This window comes from Protomyctophum bolini (assembly GCF_963924005.1).
Source record: "Protomyctophum bolini genome assembly, chromosome: 24".
Lineage (NCBI taxonomy): Eukaryota > Metazoa > Chordata > Actinopteri > Myctophiformes > Myctophidae > Protomyctophum > Protomyctophum bolini.
The window spans coordinates 19,519,460-19,539,288 of record NC_137885.1 but is presented as its reverse complement, the minus strand read 5'-3'; the positions used below and the strand labels follow the sequence as shown (position 1 = coordinate 19,539,288).

The window sequence follows — 19,829 nt, the reverse complement described above, 5'->3', positions numbered from 1 at the left end:
AATGTTCTTGGTTTTACATACATTACAGGGTACATATACCCTGCGTTCACACCCACAACACCAGAGGGAGTTCAACAAACCATGTGCAATCCAGATTAGGCACAAACAAGGGACTAAATTAATTTCGCTCCTATGCCACAAATGTGGAACGCGGCGAACGCCCTACCAACATTATTCGATACACCACCAAGATACCCATGTACTTGTCTAAATACTTCCTTAATGTAAACGAAGTCCACACCCACAACATCAGAGGGAGTGCAACAAACCATGTACAACCCAGATTCGGCACAAACAAGGGACTAAATTATTTTAGGAACGCCCTACCAAGAGTCATTAAGACATCCCTTGACTCCTTCAAAACCGCTCTCAAAGGGCACCTACGGATGGCTGCAATTCGAAACTGGCCTCTGTAAAATCTGAATCCCCCCCACCGCCCCCCCTCACTTTCCCTTTCCCCTCACTGTATATGTATCTTTTCCCTTTTTGCTTCCTATATGATGAATTCCTGTTCTGTTCTGTGTCTATTTGTATGTCTAAATGTTTTGATGAATTGAACAATGTGGACCCTGTTGTAAACAAGTGTAATGCTTAATTGGGTCGTCCACTCACAGTTAACAGTCTTTGTATTTAGTTTGTGCTTGAAATGTACTGTAATTCTACAAACTGTTAATAAATATTTCAATCAATCAATCAAAACAGTCATTAAGACATGCAAATCCCTTGACTCCTTAAACCCCCCCACCGCCCACCCCTTTTCCCCCTCACTGTTTATTTTACCTCCTCTATGGTGGGCCCTATTGTAAACAAGTGTTGCTTTATGGTGTCGTCCACTCACAGTTAACAGTTTTTGTATTGAGTTGTATTTGAAATGTAGGCTACTGTAATTCTGTAAAATGTTAATAAATCAATCAATTGCAATTCCGCAACTCGCCACAAGAGGCCACACTTGACATTTCCTCAGGTAGGAGCGAGTTATGTTTAGGAGTAGGATCACAGATCCAGTTGTCAAGCACTGTTAGACGAGGAGCACTGATTTACCCACAGACACGCATTGACGCATCATTATATTATCGTTATATATTTTAACAATGTTCTAGTCTTCCATTGGACTCTATCGGTAACCACTAACCTCCTACTTGAAGCATGGATTGTTATTCTTCCGTAGCCTAGCAGTGCATTCTGAAGGTTTTAGAAGATCTTTCACATGGGTAAGTATTGACAGTTGGCGACGTCTGTTATGCGTTTGAGTTTTCAAACTTTTCAAACTTTTATCTATGTATTTTATTTTATTTGTTTATTTGTTTATTTACACTGATAAAACGCTCGGAATTGCAAGTGGTGATACTATAGTTAAGTTTCATGCTCATTTCCAAATTCCAGAACAACCATCCACGTGTAGGCTACTTTGTATATTCTGCAGGATTTCATTCAAAGAAATGCTGCAGTCATGATAATTGTGTTAAACCAGCTGGCTGGAAATGCAATAACCTGAACACTTTTTGTCTGCCTGAGCTGTAGCCTATATGGTTCCCAAACCTTTTCATGTCAATTGTCAAGGACCCCAAAATTGACACTAATTAGCCCGCGGACCCCCATTTGAAAATATATGCCAACTTGCCAAGGACCCCCATGAGAGGCTCTATCAGTGATTCTCAAGCCGTTTAATTTCAATGACCCTCAGTTTGACATACATTATAGTCATTAGTGTACAGACCCCCATTTTGGCCTTTCTATATCTGGGACCCCCAATTTATATTGTAATTGTAATCAATGTTAATTTAACTCTGAGAGTGTACAACCATAATTTGGTTCCATTGGTTCTCTATCAGAGCTACAGAGTACAGACCCATAAGTCCATTTGGTTCCATTTGTACACTCTCAGAGAAGTTACAGTCCCATAAAGGGCCCATTTGGTTCCTAACTATCATTAGCTGGGGGGACCCCCTGCTACTCCCTCAAGGACCCCACTTTGGGAACCACTGGCCTATACATTTCAGGTGTGTCTCATTTTGAACCCACAGCAGTCCCACAACCTGCTCGAATGTCAAGTTATTGGAGTGTTGATAAATCACGTTTACACTGTCTGTCAGGATGAAAGAGTGCATGGTCGTAGTGGAACTTGTGGAAGAAAAGAAGAAAGGTAATTGAGCCCGCATGAAATACAGGAGCACAGGCGGCTTGTTATTTGAATCCTGAGGGTTAACATTGTAAAAGTCCAAATAAAAATAACCTCTTGGTTTGGTTCTTTTCACTTTCTCAATGTCAGTCCAATAAATACAGTCAATGTCAGTCAACCACTCACTTTATGCCTCATCCTGTGGTTTATTGCGTCTGAGACGAGTCTGACCCATTACTGCTATATCTTTTTTTCCCTACTCTGGTAAACATAGAAGTTACCATTTGTTAGGATGTATTATTCAAAAGTTGTCGGGAAAACAACTATTGTGGGACATACAATAATTTCAATAGAACAGTTTTCTAACTGTGGTCCACGGACCCCCAGGGGTCATTGAAGTGGTTATTAATAACTATCCACAAGTATGTATGACCTATATGCAAGACAAGTTGTAGCTAGTTGGGACAGACTTCATAATAATACAAATGTGGAAAAAGACCTTAAAAGATCATTCAAATCTATGGTCCGTTTGTGGGTCCATGACTTAAAATATATAGGCATATTATATATAGCCTACAATATGATGAATGCAACTGAGTACAATTTATCTTTCCCAGTGGTCTTTAATGTGGGACCACCACCACCACCCCCTCTCTGAAACAAGTGCCTTTTCCCGGCATACAGGAGCTTTACCACATGTGATGTTTTTATAGCCACTCAACCACTCTGCTCTGTACTCTCAGCACATGCATGCTGTGCTGCCTGGTTGTAGTTTCTCATATAATCCATCCACACACATGTGCATCATACACATAATAGGTATAGTAGTCTAGCATGCTGTATGTGTGATCATTACAGTGACTAATGAAGATGTCTATATCTTGCAACATGTTTGTGGTGGGTGGATGGATTGTGAAACCTTCAGGTGTCTGTCTAGACATCAAAGAGGTCGGCTGTTGCCTGCCAGGTTATTGTGTGGGCCTTTCTAGGCAGGGTGCATGAGGCGCCCAACCCCAGGTGAAAAACAGAACCTATTGTTGTTGTTGACACATCACATTGCCATGGAAATAACGTCTTGGATTGAGAAAACATGTTGGTTTGTGTGGTGTGTATGTATGGTCACTTTCAGCTCTCTTCTTCCTCAGATGCTCAAAGGTACAGTGACGGCAGTAGTTGGTGGATAAGGGAGTGTTAGTCATTCACCCTGTATGCTCAGGGCTCCTTTACGTATCCAGTGTCCTCAGTGTTATTGTCCAAGACCATGTACCCTATGATCATCACATTAAGGTTAACAAGCTTTAAGTAGTGGCTTGTTGTCTCAAAAGTGTACACTGCCAGACAGTGGACACTATGAATGTTGTCACTACCAATGTCATCTCCTTGTTTGTGTCTCTCACCACAGGAGCCAGTGTCTCGGCCAGAGGGATGAGGCTACTACGACTGGAATAGCCAACAGTGTCCCCCAGTCATAACACTGAGCAACAACAGACAGGGTAATGCGATGTCTCTGTTCTTTTAGGTTCCTCCCTACTCGCATAAAGCGATTAAAATCCTGTTGTGGACATTCAAGGGATTGTTTTTGTTAAACCGCAACAATATGTCTCTGTTTGCAGACAGTCTGGATGTGATAGAGGGAGAGATCCGGTGACCTCGCTGGAAATCTGCCATGTGTGGATCTGCCCCGTCTGTAGATCTGCTGCTGTGCATAGTGGGAATGATCGCCTCCGCAACGCAAGGTGATGTGAGCATGAAACAACCTCCCTTCTTCAAAATGACACCTTTTCAGGAATCAACTACTTGATTGATTGATGGATTGATAGATAATTTGTATTCACGGATTGCAGAATGGGTACAGTTCAAGAGGATGAAACCAGAAAAAGCACTAAGACTTGTTTACACCAGGGTCCTCCATTTTCAATTCATCAAAACATTTAAAGACAAAGACAAAACTAGAAAAAGTGGCACAGGTTTGGCAAAATGTTTAGGAGCAGTGTGTGTGTGTGTGTGTGTGTGTGTGTGTGTGTGTGTGTGTGTGTGTGTGTGTGTGTGTGTGTGTGTGTGTGTGTGTGTGTGTGTGTGTGTGTGTGTGTGTGTGTGTGTGTGTGTGTGTGTGTGTGTGTGTGTGTGTGTGTGTGTGTGTGTGTGTGTGTGTGTGGGGGGGGGCATAGGCAGACTGTCGTGCGTGGTCGCGCGCGTTTTCGGCTGCACACAGCAGCTGTGCACAGTTTTTAGACAGCTGGTGGATGGAAAAGAAGCTCCACCTCCGCGCCCGACTGACGCGGAGGAGAGAGCGTCCGGGAAGCTGTCCGTCGCATTTATAATAATCATGAAGATTTAACATTTGTAATACATATTGGTTGGGTACTACTGGCCAATCTGGACTGGAGGGGCACAAAGTCCATTCTGGGGGGGACAATATCCCCTCATGCCCTGCAGCCCCCCTGTAGAGACACCTCTGCACATACCTTTGTACGACGGCGTCGGTGTTAGTGTTGACGAAATAGACGATTTACAAGCTGCACGACGCATGCGTCCACACAATGACGACAGAGCAAATGAAGCAGAGGCCTATAGGAATAAGCTATTTTTGAGAAACTTCGCCTATGACATGACAATAGGGATGTCAGGGGTGTTTAAATTGCGAAGGGGAAACGGCCCCAGTGTTCGATTGCAAACTATTTGGATTGATTGGATAGATGAAATTTGATCAGTTTACGATGTTGTATGTTGACTATATATTTAATTGTTATTGTGTGTGTGTGTGTGTGTGTGTGTGTGTGTGTGTGCGCGCGCGCGCGCGTGTGTGTGTGTGTGTGTATCAATCAGGTGAGGTCACAGCTCCCGCCAGCCTGAGTGCCGTCGTGGGCCTCCCGTTCACACTCGGCTGCAACGTATCGACGGGGCCGCGCGACACGGTGCGCCAGGTGCGCTGGCTGGACGCGCGAGGCCGGGTCCTCCTGGTGTACAGGCCCGGCGAGCCTGTCCACGTCACCGCGCAGCAGCCGGGCGTGGAGCTCGTCGCGTCCGGCGGCGACAGGAGCGCCATAACCGTCGGGCGGGCGCAACCTGGCGACGAGGGCTGCTACCGCTGCCTGTTTGATGTTTATCCCAGTGGCGTGCAGGAGGGGAAGACCTGTCTGAGAATCACCAGTATGGTTCTCTACTCCTCTTTATCTCTCTCTCTCTCCCTTTTTCCACCGGGGTTGAACCGGTTCAGTTATTTTTCCCCTGCCTAATATTGAACCAGTTCAGAGTGTTTCCACTGAAAACAATAATTGGTTCGGAACTGGAACCAAATAATGGCCGCCGGTTCCGTGAAAGCGCCAAGGTTCCAAGAATCTAGAACGGAACCGGTTCTAGAACCAAAGTTATTTTGGTGGAAAAGGTGCCTCTCTGTCTTTGTTTCTCTCCGTCTCCCTCTCGCTGTCTTTCTTTCTCTCTGTCTGCCTGTCTCTTGCTGTCTCTGTCTTTCTCCCTTTGTCTCTCTCTCTCTCTCTCTCTCTCATTCCTGAGGTAAAGCTATACAGTACAGTGCATAATATTAATTCTGGATCAGATCTGTTTTAAAATACAATTTTTTGGGCCGAACAAATAATTAGAAAGAAGAAAAAAACAATTTTTTGTTGTTTTTCTTCTTTGTAATTACAACAAACACAGAGACTGTGTTTGTTGTCATGAGTTGTCACGACTCGAGTTGGCTTTGTCCGCGGCGTAACCGTCTTTAAATAAATACCTTTTGAAATGTCTATGGGAAAAATGCATTGGGAATAATTTCCTGGGCCTGGCGTCATCATGAAAGGGGGCGGGACTGCGACGCTCTATACTCTTCTGAACCTCTGAGCCTATCTTATCGCCTGAATAAGCAGACGATATACACTGTATACTCTTAGAAGAGTGGTAGACGTTTGGACATGTGTGGCGTCACAAACACAAACTATGTGGTTCTCACTCACTCTTCAATTAGAAAAAGAGAACCAATTATAGGACTCCTATACATATATATACTATACACATTACTGCACATTACAAAGTGAACTTTTGTTCTCTATTCCATAAGGGTGACTGCTCCCGAGTCTTGAGAGATTGTTTATTATTTTGTGGAAGTCATGTACTGTAGTTCCAACGGCCTCAACTCCCTCTTAGTTCAGCTGATTGCATCTGTCACTGAGTCTTGGCAAGTTGTGTAGCCTGCAGCAGGGTCAAAGAAAATGTTCCCTCAGGCATGCAGCCTCCCAGAATGCCTTGAGAAACAGGAAATGGTGGGTTGAGGTCTGACTTCTCAGGCGACTTCCCTGCGTGTGCTATGACATCCTGTTGTTATCCATAAACACACACACGCATGCACACGGACGCGCGCACACATGCACGCACGCACTCATTCACTCACTCTCTCTATAGGTGCACTTGCGCTATAGAGGCATTTGTCCACATTGCTCATTCGCACAATCACACATACCCGGTTATTCAAATTATGTAAATTATCACACACCACATTTCTCTTTGACTCTCACATGCCTGCCTTTGACAATATTTTATTAAAATGATTATTCCCTCCATCAGGCCAGGGGGAGGCAGTTTAGAGACCAGGATTACTGCATGTTTTTTGTGAGGGTACCCCCCAGCGCCCACAGCGTCCCCAGCGGGAATCGAACCCAGGAGCTGTGAGGCAACAGCACTACTGACTGTGCCACCGTGCCCCCCATCTTTAACCTCACCCTTCTCCATCTGCAGCCGAAGTGGAGACCGACGGCAATCAGACGGCCGTCAGCGGGGAGCGCGTGACGCTGCCCTGCCGCTACGGCCTGCCCGAGAGGGTGAAGCAGGTGCTGTGGAGGAAGACGGCTGAGCAGGGGGACACGAGCAGCGTGGCCCACTACGCCAAGCAGGGACACCCGGACGTGGACGAGGCCTTCCGGGCACGGGTTACCCTGAGCCGCTCCCTCAGCGACACCCGGCTGAGCATCAGGCCCGTCAGGACGGAGGACGAGGGCTGCTACACCTGCGAGTTCCACACCTACCCGGAAGGCACCCGCAGCGGCAACACCTGCCTCTCCGTCTACGGTGAGTTCCACACCTACACCACCTGCCTCTCCGTCTACGGTGAGTTCCACACCTACACCACCTGCGTGACTGAAAGGTCACAGGTGTGTGCACGGTTATAGCCACTTGTGTGTATGACGAATACTCTGGACAATTTTGGTGATTTTGATGATCTTCAATAGTGATCTAATTATTCTTTACTGAAATCAACGCGAAATCATAGATAAAAATAATTTATATCACTCGAGACTTGGAGTGATATCTCCAAGTGGATCTATTGTATTCAGGGTGGAATATGTAGCCTAGCTATTTTCTTACTGCCTGCCCAGGGTTATTAAAGTGTCACGTATCTTTGTACTGTCCCTCTCTGACAATATTTTCTGGGTGATCTTGAGTCACAATCACAAATGATAAAAAGGACAGAAAGCAGGAAGGAAATGCTGCGAATTCAGTGAGGTGTGTGCGCTTGCTTGCATGCATGCATGCGTGTGTGTGTGTGTGTGTGTGTGTGTGTGTGTGTGTGCATGTGCGACTGTTTGTGTTTGTGCGCGCCCTGTGCACATATCTCTGTGTCTCTGTCTCTCTCTGCTCAGTGTGCACTCACAGTCGCACACGTTTGTATACATGTGTGTGTGTGTGTGTGTGTGTACGTGTACGTGTACGTGTGTGTACGTGTGTACATGTGTGTGTGTGCACACCAGATTTGGCACAGGAAAGGGAGGGTCTGTGTATAAACAATCCACAGTCGGCCATGTGTGCGGCGCGGCGCAGCTTCTAGTGCTCTGACCTGCTGGAGACACTGCATTGAGCTGTGTGTCCCAACGCAGCACTTAACCCCCCAGCCCTCTGCACTTCCACTGCTGCCACTGTGCTGCAGATAAGAAGAAACAAACTTAAAGGACCAATCCCAAAGTCCTGTGGACTGTGGTCATTTCACAATAATTATTGCACATTATTATTTTATTTATTTACATTTCACCAACAGACAGCTTCTCAGTTTCTGGTTTAAATAAAAAACATACACAATGCAAGACTATATATTTAAAATGTAATAAAGCTGAGAAAGTTGCAGCAATAGGAGTGGTAGACAAGTTTGACATGTATTAGTATTTACATGTTATGTTTAGGAACACTGTTGAATTGTATACATGTGTTCTAAATAGTTCCAAAGGACACTGCTTTCTATTGAAAACATATTTTCTAATGCTAGGATGCATGCTGCATATATACGCCTCATGAAACGATGAGGTTACAGTCAATGTAAGTCTAATGATTGATGGATTCTTTTAAGCAACCCCAATTTAAACTGATATTTAGAGTGCTCTTTCTCTTCTGTATCAAGACCTAAACCAAAATACACATCCAACAGACAACAGTGTAAGTGATTTATTTAATTTTGTATAGTTGGATTGCATCATACAATCATACAATACAATCATACAAATACGTTTGTTAGAAACAATAAAAGGTGAAACAAAACCAAAGTCCTGAATGCGCACAGAGTGATAATACAGGCTGAGGAAGGATTGTCGCAGAGGGGAAAGGGGTGATTAGTTTGCGTGAAAGCCCAGCTGGGGAAGAGTGGTTCACTGTTGTCCTAGTCACAAGCCCTCCGTGCGTACATGCGTGCATGCACTAATGCATTCCTAGTCTACTATGTCCAAAAACCTAGACACACACACACACATCTATGCAAACAACATAAAAGCAGTTATTCCGCTGCTGGCTGGTTGAACAGGGTCTCTTTTCCGTTTGTCCAGGAAGGGTATGTGTCACAGTGTCTGACAGACAAACAGACGGAAGGACAGACAGTGGGCTATGTGTCTTCATTCATGTCCTTACGTCATGAAGGCAGAGGAACATTTGTCGGCTGAGAACAGTGAATGACTTATACTCCAAATGTCTTCTAAATCTTGACAGTTTTCTGAAAAACCTATGTTTCTATATCAGTGGTTCTCAAACTTTTTCATGTGAAAGACCCCCAGAATGATATGTATTTGGCCGCCGACCTCCATCTAAAAATATATGTTCCAGGGACCTCCCAGAAGCAAAGATTTGAGTTAAGAACGTTGGGAAAGGATATATATTCAAAGATTTGCACACATTTTCAAGTTCTTTCAAAAATAGCTGATCTACTACAAGCTAGCGCGGCACTCGGTGATGCACTATGAACTTGTAGATCTGCTATTTTTCAACATTCAGAATGTTTCTCAGTGTAAACGTGAATGATGATGGGGGCCCAAACAAGAACACCATTCTTCTGGTGCGTAGTGAGTGAGCTAGTAGATCTGCTATCTTTCTTTAAAGATATTGTGAAACTATTAAATAGGTGTCAGTTAAAGGAGATACTTTCCCACACTGATCGAGACCATCTGCATTCAAAATATTGACCATTCATACGTATGGGTAAAAGCTAATAAAAAGAGCCACCAAATCTACATAGAACACGAATCCAAATCCTAACTAAAAACCTCTTTCCTCTGCCTTAGTGCTGCCCAAACCAGAGTTGACCACGGTGACCTTGCCCTCCGGGGTCGTTGAGGCCAACTGCACGGCCCAGTCGCGTCCGGCGGCCGAGCTGACATGGAGCGTGGAGGGTGAGAACCGTACACTGGGACCACCCATCACCTCCGCCTACGACCAGGGCGACGGGACCACCCTGGTGACCAGCACACTGCTGTTCCACGCCGGCCCGCTCGGCGACCTGGCGGTCAAATGCATCGTTCACCACCAGGGCCTGGAGAAACCCATCTCTGTGGCACTCGATACTAACGGTGAGGGGCTGTAATGATGCGCAGGTTGTTTTTGTTTTTAAAGATATTTTGGGTGGCACCCGGAACTAGTGTCAAGCTAACGGTCACTGTGCTGCCAACTCAGGGCAAAGCCACGAAACGCAAGAATTACAATGTAGGCATTTAGCAGACGTTCTTATCCAGAGCAACTTACAGTAAGCAAGAACAACACATGGTAATACATCATATACATAGAAATAGTCATCAAGGATCATAAGCAAGCCAAGATACTAACATCCGTCTAACTGTAGAATATCTGTACAATGAAACTATAAGTATACACTATAGAGTGCTATGTCTACATCTAAATTACATACTGTAAGTTTAGCCTTTGCATACGTCTGTAAGGTCGTCGAGGGTAGTGCAAATGCATACGGCAAGTGCTGCGGGCTAAGATGGAGTCTGAAGAGATGGGCTTTCAGACTCCGGCGGAAGAGTCTGCAGTTCTGATTGCAATGGAAAGTTCATTCCATAGTTTTGGAGCTAGAAGGGAGAAGAGTCGCACCACCTATACGTAGATGCACGGCAGCTCGGCAGCTTAGCTAACGACATTGTAGAGCTCAAGGCAAGACCCTGATGTTAAATAGGAGAGGAGAGTATGGAGGGCAGTGATTCAGCAGTCCCGAGTTTGTGTGTTGGCTATAGACCGCACTCTCGCATCGCATCGGGGGCTTCATTGATATTCCACAGTGAAGATTGAAAAGGAACAGAGGAGAGAGTCAGGGAGCGACATGCAGCCACTACCACACGGCTCACTTAGAGCCTACTGTATGTGATACGCATCTTAAAGGACAACTTTAGTTTTTTTCAACCAAGGTTCATGTTTTAGGTTGTTATTAGAGAAAATAAAAGATGAGTGTTAATTTCTTTTCATTTGCTGCTTCCTTTCGTTTTAGGGATTTTAGCTGTTTTTGGCATTCGAGCATGCGCTAAATATGTATTTTTTTACAACATATTATGGTGATTTCTTTTTTTATTATTTACTATAGTCCTAATAGACCTCGGGAAATTACATCTGGCCACAGAAGATCACAGGATCTACTGAATGTGAAGGAGGCCTACTGGGGTGAAGCCACACTGTGTGTCATAGGCTCAAAATGTCAGTTTGACACATTCAGTAGATCCTGTGATCTTTTGTGGCCAGATGTAATTTCCTGGGGTCTAGTAGGACTATAGTAAATAATAAAAATAAAATACAAAATAAAACGTTGTAAAATAATACATATTTAGCCCCATGCTCGAATGCCCCCGCCCCCCCTGTCAAAAACAGCTAAAATCCCTAAAACGAAAGGAAGCAGCAAATGAAAAAGAATAAACACTCACCTTTTACTTTCTCTCGTAACAACCTAAAACATCAACCTTGGTTGAAAAAAACTAAAATTAACCACTCTGATATCGGCGACCCCATTAATGACGTCAGATACTTTTTTGGATATATTGTATGTGTATTTTTGTTTACTGGAAAGTGCAACTGCAAGCTGCAACTGCAACTGCATGTTGACCTGGCTCTAAAAACTGTCCATCTGTGTTAAGATGTTGTTAACATGAGTATATCTTGTACTTGACTCTAACCTCTTACTGTAAGTCATGCTTTTTCCATCTGAAGTTGAAGAATGAAAGGTTCTTACTCCCATACAATTGTCAGCTATTTTAGTCCATGGTCATTGTGGTTTGCTAATGTTACAAAGTACAAGAATAGAAATAATACCGTTTATAATGACATGGGGAAAGCACTATACTGCCAAACCATGTATTCTAGCAGTCAGGCATGTTTTGCTTCCTTTACTGTGTAGGTAGAAGATTACCAGTAACACTTCTACTACTTACGTGTGTGTGTGTGTGTGTGTGTGTGTGTGTGTGTGTGTGTGTGTGTGTGTGTGTGTGTGTGTGTGTGTGTGTGTGTGTGTGTGTGTGTGTGTGTGTGTGTGTGTGTGTGTGACTGTGTGTGACGTGTGACTGTGTGTGACTGTGTGTGTGTGTGTGCGTGTTGCAGTGGGACCAGCGTTAGTCGTCCTTCTGACGGTGTGCGGGATAGCAGCCGTTCTCCTGCTGTGTGTGTGTGTCTGTCTCTGCAAGTGCTTCATCTGCACCGACGGTAAGTAGTCGACTGCTGCAATAACTTGTAACTAACCACTTACAAATCCTCTAGTCTAGACCAGGGGTTTTCAACAGGTGGTCCGTGGACCACTGGTGGTCCATGGAGGTATTGCATGTGGTCCCTGACCATGCATTTTGTAATGTAGGATTTGTTGATTTAATTTTCTTTCCACTAGTTGAGAAACGGTGAACTGAATGACCTGCATGGTGACCTATGATGACCGACCGTCCATGTAGTAATTTACGGACACGTTGGAGGTCAAGAAATTCAACAGAAAAAGGGAGTTACCGTATCAAGAGGGAGATGTGCACCGCATTGTCTGGTTGAGTCATTATAATTTGGAAATCATTAGTAGTCATTTCGGACCATTGGTTGAGAAACAGTGGGATGCATAGCAAGTGTTACAAAAGCACTAATCAGCCCATATCCCCACCCAACACAACAGTCGTCCCCAGGTTGATGCTAAGTCAGGGTGGTGGTCCCTCGTTCACAATCGGTTGAAAACCCCCTGCTCTAGACTAATAAAACAGACCTGAGTCGGCTCTGTACTTGGACCATTCTTCCCCCATCTACACCAAATCTCTTTTCTAAAAAGTTGACGATCTTCAAGCTCACAGGCAGCGCTAGTGTGTAGCCCTGTTTGGACCATATCCACTACTGTGAGAGTGAACACTTCTAGACAGCCTATTAATTTATAACATATCATCCACCTGAGCACTAGCCTCAATGAAAATGAATACACAATCACTGACCAAACATATTACCGAAGGCCTCAACTTATATTCAAAACAAAATAATATTGAGCATAAGTGTTTTCTGAAACCTATAGAGGTGGAGGCCATATTTGTCAATCTTACACAACCTGCCAAAATTGAGATACAGGAATACATAACAAATAACAAAAATAGACTACGACACTTCATTTTACAGTACAGTAGTTACAATGTCACCTCTGATGTTGGCCAAGTTGTAAGTGTCTTGTCATCACTCTTAATGATATACAGTATATTTACTACAGAGCAAATCCTCTGAGATGTCTGCTTTGGCTTAGTATCAGCTAGAATACATATACTTCAAGTTGAGAAAGTCCACATGAGGTACTGTAGGAAGGAGAAGTGTGTCATCATGGGATATCAAAAGAGGTTTAAGTTCAGTGCAGTGTGCATGTGCCTGTGTCAGACTGACGGTAAAGGAGAGCGTGACTCGACCGTCCGTGTGAAAACAGACGCATATAAAATCTCACACTTGTTTCATAGTAGACTCAAGAGGGAAACTTGTCGGAAAAAACACGGCTTCTTTCCAGTGTGCAGAGTGAGATGGCGAGCGACACTGTATGTGTGTCACATGCACACATAGACATCAATGGGGGCTTCAGCCCCTGCCCCTTTACCCGACTGTAAAAAAAGAAGTGTCCTCTCCAGAGCATGAATACGGCATTTACTATGGTGAACGAAATGCCGTACCCGATTTTTTCCGAACTCTCCTGAACTCGAACGCAGCATTTAGCGTCTAAAGAAATTGTCCTCTGTGTGGAAATCCATGTCATCATCTCCAGTAGTTAAAGAGTGCAGGGTCACGCCCCGAAAATAGCTGATCTACAAGCTCTCAACGCATTTTGACCTTGTAGATCCGCTATTTTTGCAATGTTTTGGGGGTAATTGCCTTTTTTAGGGAACTTCAGTCCTTGCCTTTCTAACATCCTCTGCACGTCCCTGTGTGTCAACGTCGCTTGCATGACTCAGCTTAACACCTCCTAACACCTTCCCCTACAATCCTGTCCACTTGGTTGGAGGTGTCATGGAGACCGCCTGGTGCCAGCACAGTGTACCCTGGCATGTGGAGCGCAGCCCAGATTGTTCTGCCCACCCAGTCTGTCTGTCCAGTGTCCACGTACACACACACAAGGAAAACAAACCTACTGTAGCACGCCATTGAAAGCACATTTGGCTAACGCTGGTATTTTCGTTGGCCAAAGACTAGTCGTGCCAGCAAAGGAAGAACAACACAGAGTTGAAGGTCTTGTGGAATCGGGGTCGGGATTGTCCCACGGGCAATTACTTTATCTCCTGACCTGTTTCTGAAGAATGTTTAAAGGACCCATACGGACATCATTGTCTACAATTTACAATTTGGCAAACATTCTTATCCAGAGTGAAGTGAAGTGATCTATTTAAAGCCTTCAGCCATACAGTACATCATACTGTACATAACATGCCGTTTCTGTTAATGGCTTTATTTTTAAGATTCGACTTTGAACTTTCACATTTAGTTTGCGAATCACTTTTTTTCTCAAAGGAATTATTTCTGGCTGAACTTTCAAAATCAATCTGCGCTTCCAAATGCATAAAAATGCCCCAGACTTTCATAATAATAATAATAATAATAACCAGTAAGACGCCCTGAGGGCGAGAAGTGATCTTGCCCTAAAGGCCCAAGGGCGTGGTCACATGTTTTATAGTCAATACAATACATTTTGTAATAATTCGTAATTGCTTTATTAAGTGAGCTGTTTCTACAGAGTTATTTGGCGCACTTGTGCCAAGTGCCTCAGGTTTATAAATACACAAACCCTCAAGTGTCATCATCATGAAATATCTTCACTCAAACCATGGGTCTAAATTAGAGTTTCCACATTCATGTTGCTCTTTCTTATCAGTGTTTTCTTAAAACGGTGAGAAAGTTGAGGGGCAGACGTCTGAGGGATGGTAGTTAAATGGTGCTTTTGATTTGTGCTTCTCGCGCTCCTCATGAGACATTGAAGGACGTTCTTGACAGTCCAGGCATTGTGCTCGAGTGTGATTTATTGTTGTGTTCGGCTGTACCAATGGTTTGTTAAGAGTTACTGTCACATTTATGTGTGGGAGTGTTTGAATACATTGCAGCGGTTTCAGTGGATACATCCTGACAAATGGTGGGATTCAGAAAGGAATTTGAGCCGCCTCCTACTGCTATTCTTGGATTTATACCCAAAGTATAGACTACCATTTTGTCATTTTCCCTGATATACTGTACAATATATTTTCTCTCCCATTCAGATCTCTACTCCTCTGTCAGACATCTGGGATCGACCAGTGTGTGTGGTCACCTTAATGTTGCCGTAGACGCTATTTTCATATTGTACTTTGTAGCATAAATATTTTTCAACAACAACAATATTTATGCTATGACCACCTTTTCCCCATTACACAGTGTGACATGTCAGTGCCATTACCTCTCTCCTCCTTTTCTTTCATCTTTGACCCCTATTCTCTTCGCCCTTCTACTTCTCTCTCCCTGCATGGCATTCTCATGATTCTGCGGCGCTGCTCTCCTCAACTTCTCCTTCAATTCCCTCCCTTTTTTCCTTCGCTGCCTGTGTGGGAGTCCTGAGCAGAATAACAAGTGTGTCTGCTGATTGTCCTGTGCGAGCCTATAGCGCCCAGCAGAAAGGAGCCAGTCTCCTATGCAGTGGTAATGCTGTCATTTTGGGCATTGGAAGGGCGGTAGAGGAGGGGTCCATGCTCACAGTCTGTACTGTACACAGTGACACGGACACACTCAATGTGTCTTTCTGTCTCAAGCACTAAAACTCTTTCTTATGCATGCAGTTGAGTACACAGTCTCACTCATGCACATAGTAAAGGTCTTTGAATAAACGCGCTATAGAAAATGCAGACCTTTTGCCACTTAACACTTCTGGCCTTGGACCAAATCTCACAAGCACCCTCTCCACTGTGTCTCTCACAGAGACTTCCTACTGTCTCAAACATACCGTACCAGTAGCTGACCGGTTTGGGCATTGAATGACAGCATAACCACAATGCCAGCATAACCACAATAGAGTCTTTCGGACATCTTTCCCTCAACTCTCCAACTAGCATTTATTTCTCTACACTGTCCTGTCATCTGAAAATGCTACCATGGAATACCACTAGTACCAGTGGTCCAGAGGACTGGAAGTTGGGGTTTAGAACCACTTATTTAGCCTCTATTGCAATGTAGATCGCCTCAGTAAGTCTGTCAACAGTCGGAAGAGTTGTGATGTCTGTGGCAAGTGTGGAGCCACAACCCAGGCCACACGTAGGCTTCTGTGTGGTTCCTACTTTAGCAGTGGATGAACCCTGCCTCTGCCTGCCTGCCTGCCTGCAGTCACAGTTGGGAAATGGGACAGGAGAACCAACTGGGGTTGTTCCAGTAAAATATACTCCTTGTCTATTTGTGTCTCCGCAGTGTGTGGTTGTATGTTTCTATAATGGGGTCCAAGTGACTACATACAACTCACTGAAACATACAGACATTGTCATTGACACACGGCCACGCCGCCACAGTGGTGAGAAGTTCAACACTGATAAGAAATGAATTCTGTTTTTTTCTGAAGAAAAAAAATAAACCATTTTCTTTTAATCTGTAAAACCACAGGAAGTGAGGGGAGTAGCCTCATACTGCCTGCCATGGAAACACTTACAGAACAATTACATTCAGACAGTGCAGGAGGGGCCACCCCTAATAAGATCTGTAGTAAGAAAGCGGCTTTTATCAACTGTGACTGATGGCCAAGGTCATACCATACCTCCCACCCAAACAGCTAGAGATAGCAATTCAGGCTTTCATATCCTCCAGACTGGACTACTGTAAAAAGCGAGAACACATAACTCCAGTTTTAGCTGCACTGCACTGGCTCCCTGCCACTTTTAGAATAGATTTTTCAGATTATTTTATTCACCTATAAATCCCTGCACGGCCTGGCCCCTTTGTATGTGTCAGAACTTTTGGAGCCCTATAAACCACAGAGAGCACTGAGGGCAGCTAACAAGCTGCTCTAGGTTCCCGAAACCAACCTGAGGAGTAGGGCCGACCGCATCTTTGCTGCTGCTGCTCTATAGACTGGAGAACAGCCTGCATGCCCCTCTATATGAAAAGTGCCAACTCTATTGAGTCTTTTAAATCCCTTCTTAAAACACACTTTTATTCAATGGTTTTAAACCACACTCAGTATTTGGGTTGTGATCTGTTTGTTGTATGTGATGTTGCACTTTTGTTGTTGTTGCACTTACATTGTTTTTTGTTCTCACCCTGTACAGCACTTTGGTCAATTTCGATGGTTGTAAATGTGCTTTATGAATAACGTTTGATTTTATTTGACAATGTGGTAAAAGGATCTGAGAAGTTTACTTTTTCTCTTGAGTCAACCACGCAACATGCATACAGTATCTACAGTAGCACTTGTTGAAAGATTCTATGTTACAAAGATCTTTCAGAGAGAGGCTGTAAGTGTCTGTTAGCAGACACTTACTTACTTAGGCCTTTACATTCCCTAATATAGGATAGGAATATAGTAATTTGAGTTCCAAGAGCAATTCTTGAGAATTGTATTTTTTGCGTTGAATTTCACGGTCTCTGTATGCTGCCATACAGCCAGTTCCACTCCTACACTCCTGTAATAGCTTTCAGCTCCACATGTTGAGTGTGGTTTAGTGGTACACATTTAAGTGAACTACCACTAAATAACTCACGTTGCTGCCACATGTACACACTACACAGAGGTGTGGCTGCTGGGCTCTTTGGTGTTATTGCTGAGGAATTCCCGTTATGCCTTGTGATGCTTGGCATGTGGTCTGTGTGGGTGTTTGAATGCGTGCGTGCGCACGCACAAACACGCACATACACTGCACTGATGAAATGTCATGGGCACCCGGTCCGGAAAAGGGTGCCACTGGCTGGAAGGACACAGGTTGGACAGGACATGGATATGGACTGCAAATAGTGTATAATCTCAAGTGGTGGTCTTGGATCCGGGCTGCAGTATGGTTGGTCGACTGACTAACACCCTGGTTCCCAAACAGTGGGTCGGGAGACTCGGTGACCCATTTGTGGATCGCAAACACATGGGTCCCCTTATTTTTTTGTTTCCTACATTTTGTTTTTTATTATTATTATTTTGAAACATTGTCAAAATACTCCCCCCCCCCCCCAAAAAAAGCAGTTTTCATGAATTGAAAACAAATTCAATGATTAATCATCAGTAATTTAAAGAAATCAAAGACAAATAGAAGAAATTCCATAAATTAGAAAACAAATGTTAAAGTACTAGTGAGCTCATGCTCATTACGCGATACGAAACAACGCATTGTGAGCTTGTAGATCTGCTCTTTTCACTAGTTTGGGTCCCTCGGAGACATCAAATTTCTCTTTTGTGTCACAGGCTAAAAGGTTTGGGAACCACTGGCACTAACAGACCCACCCAGCCACTCATTAACTCACTCACTCTGCCTCTCTCTCTCTCTCCCCCTCATCTTTTCTGCTTGTCACACACACACATTGAATGTCTGTTCCTCTTTTATACGTGTCCTCTCCTGCCCCCCTGTCCCCCTATCTCATTCCAGACTGAGCAGTGTTGTTCCCGCCCGGTGACCCTGGCTGCCCGGCCCGCCTGTCTGTCTGTCTGTCTGCTTTGATGGCTGTCCAGCAGCAAAGCTCTGTTCTGTTGTCCACTCCTGACCTAGCTGCTCACTACCATGGGCTCAGCGGAACAGTCCCAACAACAGAACCCGTCAACCCCCAAAAATTTTGGTTCCCCTCTTCCCAGAATCCCAGCTATGGGTGTTCGAGTCTGTACAACCATCGTCCAATTGTCGGCAACTGAGTTGTAAACACGAATGTACATGCAAATGTTCAAATGTTATTGATAGACAAGGCACTTGTGTGTTCAGGTATGTAACTTTTATGCATATTTAAAACTGGGTGAAAAGACTTGCAGACTGGCCGTACTTCAAGCCGTACTTCTTTCGATAAACTAGGCCTATAAAACAAGACAATAGGAGAAGCTAAAATAAAATCACTCCTATAGTGTTACATTTTACGTTGCGTTTAGTTACGTCAATTACTTGTGTAATTCAGCTATGGTTGGATTTGTTTTATGTTAACACTTCCGAGAATGAGAAAGTGGTCAGTGAGAGGGGGGAGATATTAGCCTGGCGCAGCCACACTTCGCCCCTATTGCATATGCTGCTATGCATATGCCCCGAGGCAGCCCAGCGCAGTGGTATGTTAGTATCGCAACGCGAGGCTAGGGAGATATAGTAAGTACATGTAACATGAGGTATGTTGTTTTAGTGCCCTTTGCTATAGTAAGCTGTAGACTTTTAATCTGCAGAATGGTTTAAGTTGCAGACTGGTTCTAGTAGGGATGTTATTTTTGCTGTTTAAAGACGCAGACTGGATTTATTGGAGATGTTATGTTTGGGTTACTTCACTGTGTACTGTGTAGGACTGTAGGTGGAAGATTACCAGTAACCCTTCTATAACTGTGTGTGTGTGTGTGTGTGTGTGTGTGTGTGTGTGTGTGTGTGTGTGTGTGTGTGTGTGTGTGTGTGTGTGTGTGTGTGTGTGTGTGTGTGTGTGTGTGTGTGTCAGTGTTTACAGTATTGAACTGTAGGGATTCAATGTTAACAATTTATAAAGACATCAGTATGACAACTCACTGTGAAGCTTATTGTTAATTTCTCTAGGATGGTGGAGGTAGAGCCTATATATAAAATGATCCAATGGGAAAAATCAAGAACATATTCATTACTTTTTTTAAAGTACTCCATAAAGGTAGGACACTTAAACCCTTGGATTACATGTAGGGACGGTATGACCCCCAGGGTCTGTGGATGACCCCAGCAGTGCAACTTTCTGATTTATAATCTACCACACTAGTACAATCATATCTAAAAAGCTAATCTAAAATACTTAACATTGAGATAGAGTTGGATATTATGTCAGAGCTGGCCAAAAAAACACTTATTTTTTACATAAC

At 44.0% G+C, this 19,829-nt stretch overlaps 1 protein-coding gene across 3 annotated transcripts; it reads left to right on the top strand.

Moving 5' to 3' along the window:
* Nucleotides 1-1,005: 1,005 nt before the first annotated feature.
* Nucleotides 1,006-19,796, top strand: LOC308311976 (OX-2 membrane glycoprotein-like). 3 transcript variants are annotated; one of them, XM_080758807.1, is made up of 10 exons: nucleotides 1,006-1,211; nucleotides 3,522-3,612; nucleotides 3,733-3,855; nucleotides 4,946-5,269; nucleotides 6,851-7,180; nucleotides 9,649-9,933; nucleotides 11,945-12,046; nucleotides 18,412-19,208; nucleotides 19,243-19,380; nucleotides 19,451-19,796. In XM_080758807.1, exons 3-8 carry the CDS (start codon nucleotides 3,786-3,788, stop codon nucleotides 18,414-18,416), a joined length of 1,116 nt encoding a protein of 371 aa, XP_080614933.1. In that variant the 5' UTR covers nucleotides 1,006-1,211; nucleotides 3,522-3,612; nucleotides 3,733-3,785; the 3' UTR covers nucleotides 18,417-19,208; nucleotides 19,243-19,380; nucleotides 19,451-19,796. The 3 variants fall into 3 exon arrangements, with proteins under 3 accessions (XP_080614933.1, XP_080614932.1, XP_080614931.1); XM_080758806.1 differs by having other exon boundaries at nucleotides 18,412-19,376; nucleotides 19,451-19,795; XM_080758805.1 differs by having other exon boundaries at nucleotides 18,412-19,380; nucleotides 19,451-19,795.
* The last annotated feature ends 33 nt before the right edge of the window (nucleotides 19,797-19,829 follow it).